The sequence below is a fragment of the Mytilus edulis genome, chromosome 10 (genome assembly GCF_963676685.1).
Source record: "Mytilus edulis chromosome 10, xbMytEdul2.2, whole genome shotgun sequence".
NCBI lineage: Eukaryota > Metazoa > Mollusca > Bivalvia > Mytilida > Mytilidae > Mytilus > Mytilus edulis.
Genome location: NC_092353.1, coordinates 23,160,389 through 23,172,756, shown reverse-complemented (window position 1 = coordinate 23,172,756; position 12,368 = coordinate 23,160,389). Strand labels below are relative to the sequence as shown.

General features: G+C 31.3%; 1 protein-coding gene across 1 annotated transcript; it reads left to right on the top strand.

The window, feature by feature from the left end:
• Positions 1 to 8,141: 8,141 nt before the first annotated feature.
• On the top strand, positions 8,142 to 12,129 carry LOC139490661 (uncharacterized). Its single transcript, XM_071277573.1, has 4 exons — positions 8,142 to 8,281; positions 9,698 to 9,841; positions 11,313 to 11,414; positions 11,896 to 12,129. The coding sequence occupies exons 1-4, from the start codon at positions 8,243 to 8,245 to the stop codon at positions 12,025 to 12,027; spliced, it is 417 nt and encodes a 138-aa protein (XP_071133674.1). The 5' UTR covers positions 8,142 to 8,242; the 3' UTR covers positions 12,028 to 12,129.
• Positions 12,130 to 12,368: the final 239 nt, after the last annotated feature.

Here is a 12,368-nt window from a genome sequence, read left to right as displayed (position 1 = left end):
AATGTGTTTTGGTAGGCTTGTTTGTTTCCAAGAACAAGACTAAAGGAAACCGAATACTCACTGTTCAGAATATTTTTCTGTATTTTCTTATATTTTCACTTTTTTTTACTGAGTTTTATAACAATTAAGTATTATCCCATCTACGCATTATTTACATTAGTTTCTTCTGTCTTTATAGATTTTCCTTGTTGATTCCGCTGTGTATGCTTAAAAATACATACATTAGAATATATGTCGAATCATCAAGATGACGTTGGTTGTAGTGATTTTACAGACATTCTAAGATTCATTAGTGTATTTAATGAACTTGTATCACAGCCAGGAATTTCATTACCTGTTGCTCTTGTTGTATCGAACACATACTATTTAATTCCAATGTTGTATACTAAAATTTTATTGATTTCGTGGCATTACAAGCATTTATTCTTTGAATAATACATCTATTTATTTGTATATAGAACTTAATATTTGAGAACACTGTATTTGAATATCAATGTAATTCAAGTTATATAAGCTATATAAGTCGTACCACATCTCCACATTGTTATAAGGAAGGAATTTATCAATATGGAAACACGGTCTACTTTGCAAATTAATAAATTCATTCAAAATAATCTTCATTAGCTTATTCATGCCCTTATTTCGAAATTGTATATTTATTAAGACTTTTAAAACATATTTGGTACATATCATTTGGCATTTAGAGATGACAACTTGCATTTGGGGAAAGGGCAGTGGTTTGTTGATATATTTATAGAATATGTAGTTATTTATTAACTGCAATCAGAAAGGAATCGAAAAAGACAGGTGTAGGATTTATCACAATGAAAGCAGAATCCAACAAGTAAAATTGAGAAAGGAAATGGGGAATGTGTCAAAACGACAACAACCCGACCATAGAGCAGACAACAGCCGAAGGCCACCAATGTGTCTTCAATGTAGCGAGAAACTCCCGCAACCGGAGGCGGTCTTCAGCTCGCCCCTTAAAAATATGTATACTAGTACAGTGATAATGGACGTCATACTAAACTCCGAATTATACACAAGAAACTAGAATTAAAAATCATACAAGACTAACAAAGTCCAGAGGCTCCTGACTTGGAACAGGCGCAAAATTGCGGCGAGGTTAAACATGTTTATGAGATCTCAACCCTCCTCTTATACCTCTAGCCAATCTAGAAGAGTAAACGCATAACAATACGCACATTAAAATTCAGTTCAAGAGAAGTCCGAGTCCGATGTCAGAAGATGTAACAAAGGAAAATAAATAAAAAGACAATAATACATAAATAAAAACAGACTACTAGAAGTTAACTGACATGCCAGCTTCAGACCTCAATTAAACTGATTGAAAGATTATGTCTTCATCATATGAATATCGGGCACAATCCCTCTCGTTATGGGTTTAGTATCATACTATCATAAAATATATAAGAAGAACATAACCCGTGTCATGCCAACAACTGTGTTTTAAAAAAAATGTGTTTAGTTCCGATGCAAAGACCCTATAAGTGAATCAATATTAAAGCCAAAATATGTAATCTTTAATGACCTGACAACAGCATCGTAGCTATATCCCTTCTTAATAAGTCTGTTTAAAGGTTTTGTAAGCTTTTGAGGTGAATACTGACATGTTTGTGCTTTGTAAAGAATATTAACATAAAAGGTTGGATGTGAAATACCTGAACGTATAAGATGTCTGCATGTTGAGTTGTATTTACGAATTATTTCCTTATACCGATGATAAAATTTAGTAAATGTTTTGACAAGTTTGAAATATTCGAAAGAAACCAACAAAAGTCAATTTAGGAATACGATATACCAGATAAAAGATAACCCAAATTCTTTGAAATCCCTCGTAATATTTCCAACGACTCCAGATTACCTTCGTTATACAAATGTAAACAAATTGTAAGACAAACTAATATGTGATCATAATAAAAAACAACAAATGGTAAGTTTGAATTTTGGCAATTTTTTGTCATGGATTTATTAGGACAGTTCAACTATGTATCAACCGGCCAACGAATTTGCATTCATTGACAATTTCTCATTAATGTCCAAGATAAAAACATTGGAGGGCAACCATCATATGTTTTCTCCAAATGGCAACTGGGCTACCAGACACCAACTGTGATAAATTCAGCCCTTCAGTAAAACTATGTATTCAGGTAACATTCTGTCCAATCCATGACGCTTCTTTTGACAATATCTGAAAATATACAACAAACAGCAGAAAAATATTCTAAAGGGTGGGATAGGGTGGGTTTTTGTGTTCCTTCAGAGTTCAAATCACGCAATGAACAAATCACGGAAAGCATGCAATTTTATACCAAATAAAAACCGCTTATGGAAAATGTAGGTTAACAAAAGACGCTTAAGTCCGTCAAAATTAAAGAAAAGTTATCTCTAGTTTAGCAGACGATACTCTCAATTTATTAAATTGATTTAATGCTGAATGATTAAATCTTAATATATAAATTTATCTCGCTAAAATATAATACGTTGTTACATACACGAGCGAATCGTACAAGTTGAGATATATAAACACCATAAGATGGTGACAAGAGAACGTCACCATCTAAAAGTGGATAATTAACGATAGGAAATGAAAAATCATCTCTTTTATATTAATTTTTTGTATTAAGCTTTCCGTTAATGATATAGATATCAATATCGAGGAAAGGTCAGTGGTCATTGTTAGTATTAGCTTTATTTAGTTCAACAGGATGAATTTCTTTAGTATACATACTGATGTCGTCATTATTGAGAGCCAATATATCATCCAAATATCTAAAAGTATTGTTAAATTTTTGTATCAAATGTTGTTTCGATGGGTTTTTACTAATTTTAGTCATAAATTGTAACTCATAACAATACAAAAACAGATCCACAATAAGTGGTGCACAGTTAGTCCCCATTGGAATTCCAATAACTTGACGATATACGGAATCTTCAAAGCGAACAAAAATGTTATCAAGTAAAAATTCAAGCGCATATATAGTATCAAAGCATTTCCAATTGACATAGTTCTTTTGTTTATTGCTACTAAAAAATGACCTAAAAGAGTTTGAACATATGTACTGGCGTTCTGACTTTTTAAATACCCAGTTAATTAGGGATGTAAAAGGGTAGAAAAATCGACACTTTGAACAGATTCACAATCAGCAATATATGCATGCAATTTATCAAGTACTTCCAACGAGTTTTTGACACTCCAAAAGTAATTAATTTCACTATTTTCAAAGGCCTTATTTAAACAATTCATAATCAAGTTTTTTTTTATTGTACCAAGTGTACTAGTAAGTAGAATAGACAACTTAGTAGGGGAACAATGGCTTGAAGATGAAATAAACCTACATTGTAAGTGAATTACCTACATAAAGGCAACAGTAGTAAACATAAATAACGCGCGTCTGGCGTACTAAATTATAATCCTGGTACCTTTGATAAATATTTAACTTTTAACAGGAAATCATAGATCATAAATCGATTACGAGAAAACAAATTCGAATTACAAACTTAAACCGAGGGAAACACATCATTTATAAGATGAAAACAACGAAACAACAAAACACTGAAGTGCAACAAAAAACAAACGACAATGCAACATACATAGAAACTAATTATTACCTAAAACATCCAGAGAGCAGCATACAAGCTGCAACAAAAGACAACTGTGTTTACAGTCAACATGTCAAATTCTGAATCGTCCAAAGTCTATACAAAATGTGAACGAGTAACAAGCATATGTCATCAATACTAACACCAACGTATCCAATTAACTTAATACATTTAAGATATTATAAAATAACAACCACTGCCACACGAAGTTCATCGTATTGGTAGGGTGCATGAATGTGGTGGGGTTAAATAAAATGTAGTTTTTACTAGTTGACTTTATGCATTTATACCAATTGCTGATTATTAACTTGACTAGCTCTGTGACGAGGTATTGATACAAAAGTTATTTTTTCCAGAACAAAATTTTAAAGTACAATAGTCTACATTTTTATGGATATTTGTGTAATGTCCCAATATATTTGTTTCGGGAAGATTCAGAGATTGTCAAATTGTGTTTTTTTTTTCATTTGCCATCAGATTTATGATGGCCTTTGGATGATTATTAATTTGGTTCATATGTTTTGTTGGTTGTTACTATTTCATGGACATCTAACTTACTTGTTACAACGATATCATAGGACTTCAGTTTCCTAGCGTGATATATGTGATAAACAGTTGCCGTTATTAAACGAATTGACCAAAATGTTTTAGGTGAAATGGAATTTGATGTGACTGGCATACAAGTGAGTGGTTTTCGCTGGCTTAAAAGCTAGGTTTAATCCACCATTTTTGTTATAAGAACATACCTGTACCAATTCAGGAATATGACAGTTATAATCCATTCGTTTGATGCGTTAGAGCTTTTGATTTTTCCATTTGATTAGGGCCTTCGGTTTTGAATTTTCCTCGGAGTTCAGTATTTTTTTTTATTTTACTTTTTCGAAATCTTTAAGGACGCCATTATGATGTGGTTGACCACAGATTTCTACGGATATGTTTCACATTTTCATCATCTTATCCACGATATTTACTTCAGATTCCACTACTGGTGTAGGAACTGCATACTATTCCATCCCAATGTTTTGATGAAGTTAGTGGTGCTCAATATTTAATTCATTTATAGCAAGTTGGATGCAGTTGCTTGTCTATATGTTGGTTTTCGTTTTGATCATGGTGTTTTCTGTTTTTTCTTTGACTGGTTTTTATTTGTATTTTCTCCCGCTTTTTTTTACATCAAATCAAGGCAAAATTTTTATAAGTACGGGATCAGATAACTTTTAATGCACTTTATTTTCCAGGAGACAATCACTCAGTACTTGTTGAACAGTCCCTTAATAATAGTTCAAACGTTGAACGCTTATTTCCGATAACATTTTAGAACTGTGTTTTTGAAAATGTCCCTTTGGAAGTCCTTAAAGTATTAATTAGAAATGAGACATAAAATTAATATTTCAAAATAACATGATTTCCTGCATTAGAATGATTGGTGATTATAGTTCGTAGAATAATTTGTTTACGATGCAACGAGGGAAGTTAAGGAATTGTTGACATTCTGTACAGTATCAAAAGTTATGAAACCCCTTGTGTTGTTTGTTGATTGTTCTTTAGGCTGACAATTCTTTTTTGCATGAAATAGTATATTAAGGGGGCTCGCGGGTCTAAATCGATTTTTTTATTTAATATAGGATTTCTCTATATTTTTCTATAAATTAACTTTATCTTATACCTAATGGAAAAATTAAATAAAAATATGGGGTCACCGTGCATTTACGCTCACAATCTGCCTTCGAAAAAAGATTACATATTTGTTAATGTCCTTTTTTTCTGTTGAACTAATATGAGAAATATTGGTAATATCGAAATAAAAAAAGAACTAAATTACAGAAATTGGTTAAATTTTACAATTTTTTAGTTTATGTACAGCCTTTTGGAAAACAACAATAAAAAATATAGGTCACCGATGAGTTAAAAAAGATATTTCATTTTTAGCCAAAAAAATGTCACTTTTGCACCAAAGGGAGATAATTTGGAGCTTTTTCAATGATATCTAAATTTTAAAAGTCACCTGGGGCCAACATGTATTGATTTTTTTGAAAAATTCTTGTACCATAAATAAAGTAACAACTACTAAAGGTAATTAATAAAATTTGTAAAGAAAAATGAATGTTTGAATTTTTTCTGAAAATCTTATACCCGCGAGCCTCCTTAAGGCAAAAACAGTCCGGTGTATTATACTTTTGTGTGATATATGATAGTATTAACGTCTTGATTAATGTTTTTCATATGTTTGTTCCATTCATGAATAAACATGTAAAGTTGACAATCTTCAAGTCTATAAAGATAACTTTAATTCCATCTAACACGATATGTTGTGTAACAGTACTATTAGAATTAACCTCGATTTGACTTATTTATATCGGTACTTCACATTTCCATTCACATGACTACTTTGTACTTATTTATGATCTTAAACATAGTGCATAACTTTCTATTCCGATACATTACAATTGTAATACTTGTACTTTTCGATGCATAGATATGTACCTTATTAAATACTGCTCTGATATTCATTTGATAGTTATTATTGTTACAATACTAATTCTTTGGAACTTCATAAAACTTTTTCATATTTATTTTTTATTTATAATAATATATTTGTATGTTTGGTTTCCCAACATTTTCCTGTGAGCGCTTCGGTGACAGATAATCTCTTCGAATGCGGCAAATTCAATTAAAAAAAAACGTTGTTTTTATATTAGAGAGGCTGAGCAACGATTATGTTCCGCATTAATCTTCCAAATTATAAATGACCGAGCCAAGTCCTTCACTCAGTAACCTTCCTTCTAACCTATTGATCCATAAGTATCCAAATATCATGATGGCTCATACATGCATATCAAACTATCTGTACACCTGATCTTTTCCTTTATAGAAAAACAATTTTCACTGTTTTCCACTCCGTGTAACTTGTATGAGTCTTTTCTATTTGTAATATTTGATGTCTATTACGTTTATATCGCCCTTACGTGAAAAGTTGTGTTAAGTATTTATAAGTTGATTTAAAATGACTTTGTATAACTATATATCCCGTATATAGTTTCAGACAATTGATAATGTAACGTGAACACAAGGTACGCGCGTCTATTTTTAAGATAGAATTGGTTTGTTACAAGTTTGATACTTAATTCACAAGGTTCTATTTACAAAGTATAGGATTTATTTAATATTTATATACTAATGTGTAGAAATACCAATGTGTTCTTAGTCAAATAATCTTGTCCTATTGGTACAATTTAGTACCTACCCTATATTAGAGAATACAAGTATAACTTATCACTAACTGTACGTATAATGGTCATCGTCTTCATAGACATTAAACGAATGATAATGAACCAGAATTCTCGTCGGCTTATAAACGATTCTAATGTTCATACCATTATTGTAGAAGGGATGCTCCCTCCTCACATTTCTTAGAATTTGCCTTTGAAGACTCCTTCAACCATAGCCCGCCAAATATTTTGTTCGTTTTTAAGTTTCATCTGAGTATTACCAAATCGCAATATACGCAATATACGGTTGATTCGAAACGGTTATTTTTGTAAACTGTAATTACTGGCTGAGTATGGCTTATATTAATTCATAACACACAATGATTGCAAATAATAAACAAAAGCAAAGGAACAGCGCTAAAGGTTCTTTTTTTTCAACTTTACATTTTTCATTGTGTGGGGTTATTCTAGTTGAAGTAAAATTCTGATCACATGGGTCCCAGAAATCTGATTGTTCTTTCATAATATGTTCCAATTGGAGTAGACTTTCTCTCGTCCCCTTTTCCATGATATGCAAAATCAATTTTAAATTCTGAAATTGATAAGAATAATTAATTTTGTTTATATGTTGACCGAAATAACCAAAAATCGTTTATTATCAGCTATGAAATAACCATCTATAAATGAAACATCACATGTAGTCCATTTGCTACCCAAAGATTGACTCATGTACATACATATGGTGACCTGGACTTCTTCCTTCCTGCAGTAAAACTCATAGTAAAGAGCAAAGTTGACCTCAGAAGAATTTGACTATAATTCATGTCGACTGTTTGACATATAGATTTTCACTTTTCCATGTATTTCTACATCCTCAGCTGTCAATTTTCTTTGGTTTGAGTCTACCTGATTCAGAAATTTTATGAAGTATTTGTGTGTCCCTTGTGTGTGAAACGGGAGATAAGGCATGTGCGATTGTGTTTCAGTTCTTTCGCTGCATATGTTTCAATACCTCAAAATTGATGTGGTTTTGTTTATAACGATAGACATAAACGTTGGATATGACCTTTATTATCATGAAAAAATAATTTCTAATTATTTGAAAGATATGATATCCGTCCTTGATTTGAGACTTAAACGGACTCTATAGTCAAAGCCCACAAACGGTAACATGTCAACATTAGAACTTAATGACTGGTATATACTCTGTGAACTCTGATAGTTTAGTAGAACAATTAAAATCATTTTATAACTTCTAGGGACCTGAGATATCAAAACGAACATCGATATGTCACGTATTTTCTAGAGTATATTTGACTATAAATACCTATCTTGGTTTATAGTTTGGTTAACTTCCAGAAAACTACACAACCTTTCAAAGAATCCATTATACTTTCAAAGGAAACACAATGTTAAAGGCTATCATTATTTCATTGGTCGTCACACAGGTAAAGCAAGTTAGATTATTCAATTAGATGGTAGAATGATGAATACAGATTGCAACTCTACCAGAAAGTAATAATTCAAAAATGACATGACAGTGTGAAATTAATTAAACATTGAATTTTTTCGAAGTACAAAATTCAATTAAAATAGATTTTCAGAAAGGAGCACGCATTATTTCTTTTTATCTCTCCCCTATTGATTTAATTTCCGTAAACTAAGGTTTAAACTTTCTTCGTCTACGGACTTTGGATAAATTTTGCAAATATTGATTATAAATGATTACCTCTTATCGTGTAGCATTATCACCAAATATTGGGCATGTAGGTATTCCCGAAGCAATGTTAGCAAAAGCATTACTATACTCGTACAGTAAACAACAATTCGCTGATATTCGCCGTTCAGTTTATCCACTTTGTTTATAAGCAATTTTTTGTAAAGTTTATTTCGAAATTCAGTGTTGTTAAAGCTTATCGAAAAATGTGTGGCAGATACAGAAAAGTAGCTCAACATTACCTTATCCTTTCAATATTTTATATTTGGCAAATAATGCAATTACAACTGGTGATTACGGTAAGAAAGTCTTCGTGACGGCCATCAAAATTTTAAAGTAACTACTTGTAGATGAGCACTAGTCCTGTAGTCGAGATTCATTAACAGGAAAAATTAGCTCTGAAATGTCGCATCAATTTTACGCAGGTTCTGGTGAATCTTGATAGATAATAAAAAAAAATTACATTGAGTCAATTAAAATCATCTTAATCATAACGTTTACTTCATCGTCAGTCATCATCGGACTCGTCATTGGTGTGGGTGGGTATGTATGGTAGCAAATGTGCCTGTATCTGTGATATATATCATTTATTCAAGTTCCTTTTGGATAGAGACATAGTCACCTACTTCGGATTTGTTCAGTCAAATGATATTATCTTTACAGCTCATCATGATATTAAATGAAAAGTGTTAGATTTGTTTAATTTTCTACGAACAATAAAACCACAAAGAAACCAACAGGAATCCGACTGGTTTTCAGACGAACATCATCCTCGAACAACATGCTGATTGAAGTTTTATCAAATTCGGTTGCGTAAGGCGGAGTTTTACACAAACAAAAATTCATCCAGACAATTTTGCCGAAATCTATTTTCATTATTTAGATTATTTAACTGACATGTTATATTTGTAATTTACAACTAAGATCCATACTCCAGTTAATAATTAAAAATATAGGGCAAAAGCTAACATCTACAGCAACTTAACTACAAGAAGAAAAAAGTATTTGTATTGTGGCTATCTAAGGTATGGGGTTACAATCTACATACAGACGGGAAAATAGATAAAACTATTATAATTCCTAAATTTCCACAGATTTACTTTCATTGAACTCAGTAGTTTTAATTAGGGTTTTTATTTAATTTAAGGTATTTTGTGCTACTACAATGGCACCAGACATGACAACAAAACAACATCACCACCATCATCATTCTCATGGTACCCATGGCACCAGGCCTACTAGGGAACCAGTTGAGGCAGACAAACATTTTTTTAAATATGACCCAGTATCGGTAAGTACAGTTAATATAGTTTGTGACCCCAAAAAAATCTACACCTATAAGTAAGCTTTTTGTTGGTATGTTGTATTGGGAGAGGGCTGCACTTTCATTTATTTAATTAGTCATGTTAACATATAAAATTTGCATAACTCCTTTGAAACAAAAATTGTAAGGGTTCCGCGGAACCCAGTGTCTCGCCTACTTTTGCTGTAAATCGCAGGCTCAACAAAAATGAGGAAAAAAAATCAATAAAAACATTCCTCTTGATACTATCTTATGATTGTAAGAAGCTTCTGTCCAAGTTTGGTAAAAATTTAGGATAGTTAATGAATCTCATAAATGTTTTGAAAACTTTAAATGCAGACTGTATGTAATGTTAACTGGAAGAAAATCTAAGTCCATTTAAAAGTAAAATACAGAAAAAACGGAGTTATCTTTTTACAAAATTTACTTCTGGATACTATCTTCTGATCATAAATAAGCTTCTGTCCAAGTTTGGTACAAACCCAGTATAGTTTAAGAAAGTTATTAAAATTTTAAAAACTTTAACCACAGAGTGAATGTAATGTTTCCCCACAGAAAAACTAAGTCCATTTAAAAGTAAAATACGGAAAAAATGGATTTATTTTTTTACAAAATTTACTTCTGGATACTATCTTATGATCATAAACAAGCTTCTGTCCAAGTTTGGTACAAACCAAGGAAAGTTTAAGAAAGTTATTAAAACTTTAAAAACTTTAAAAACTTTAACCACAGAGTGAATGTAATGTTTCCCCGCAGAAAAAACTAAGTCCATTTATAAGTAAAATACGGAAAAAAAATTATTTTTACAAAATTTACATCTGGATACTATCTTATGATCATAAACAAGCTTCTGTCCAAGCCCAAGTTTGGTAGAAATCCAGTATAGTTTAAGAAAGTTATTAAAATTTCAAAAACTTAAACCACAGAGTGAATATTTGTGGACGCCGCCGACGACGACGGAATGTAGGATCGCTTAGTCTCGCTTTTTCGACTAAAGTCGAAGGCTCGACAAAAAGCCTTCTTCTGTTTTCTTTAGTTTTTAAATTTACAATAATTTATCTGAATTGTAAAATAAAAAAAGAAAAAGAACAACACAGAACAGAACACACTTCCGAATCTCTTTGATTATATACATATTGTATTATGGAAAAAGAACAAAGCTTTAGTAAGCATATAACCTCAATTTTCCAAAATATTCTATAGAGAAGCCATATGAAAAAAAAATGTGCTTTGTAACACCAAAAATATATATTTATGACCAAGAAATTGTTTACTGCAATGAAATGTCCTACAACTGTCAAATTCAAGGGAATACTTAGTGGTGCAGTCAAATACACATCATCACCAACTGTACCATTTCAACAGTCTTCTTTCTATGTCTTTCTGTATTTGCTCGAAATAAAGTATTGTATGGTTTAAAGCACTACATTAACATTACATTTCATGATCTGTTTTGCAGCATTTAATGATGGCTGTCAACTCAAAGGCCTGTTATATCTACACTATGTCATCTCAAGAATCTATGGATGTACATACAGTACATGGATTACATGTTCTAGAGGTATGCCATTTAATGACGGGTTTTTTCTGAAACTCGTGATACTAGTAAAATAATGATTTACAAGAAAATGTGTTTCATACGAATTCACTAACTAAATTTGTTGCGAGTTAGTAATAAGTAAAGACATTCTCATTTCATATATTTCTGAAATAAAGTCAATTTCCCACAAAATTATTTCATAAGTTTATCCTATAAAAAAATAATAGCATCATAGTTTGATTTTGTAAGAAATTCAGTCGACAGTTAAAGTTAAAACTTTGTATTGTCTTTCAGATTAAAATTCAGTTTTTCGGCTTCGGGAGTGCTTTAATTTATATATAAAATATAACGAAACCATACAAGTCTGCAATATTGTATCAACATTGAAAAAAAAGTTAAGTGATATGGCCAAATGCATTAATTTAAGTGTTTCAGTTAGAACGTTCCTAAAAAAGCAGAATTTTTTTTCGGCATGTAATTTCGTTTCATTATATATTTACAGATTAAGCTAATTACCATGATAGACGATGCTACAGCAACGTTCCAGTCAATTACTCATGACAACTTGACAACAATGAGCAAATCACTTGCCCATTCATGTAAAGCCGTTAACATGGTCATGAAACTCAACTGATTTTATGTATACAACAAACATATGATATTTATTTAACTACATTTTATTTGATGGATAGAAGAGGGTAGCTATATCAAAATTAAAAAGAACGTATTTAAATTATGTCTTATTGTGTTTACTTTATCAAGAAAGGTCGTTTAGTCCCTGAAATAAGCTAAAAAGCAATTATAAAATAAGTGGTTCTCCTGGGAGAATATGAAGAGTAAGGTATAGTAAAGACAGTCTTCTTCTTCCAACATCTGAAAATCTGCAACACTAAATGAGGATAGATTTGTCAGTGGTGTGCCACAACAACCTCTGTATTTGTGAATATGACTATATGTCGATAATGTACCCTGAAG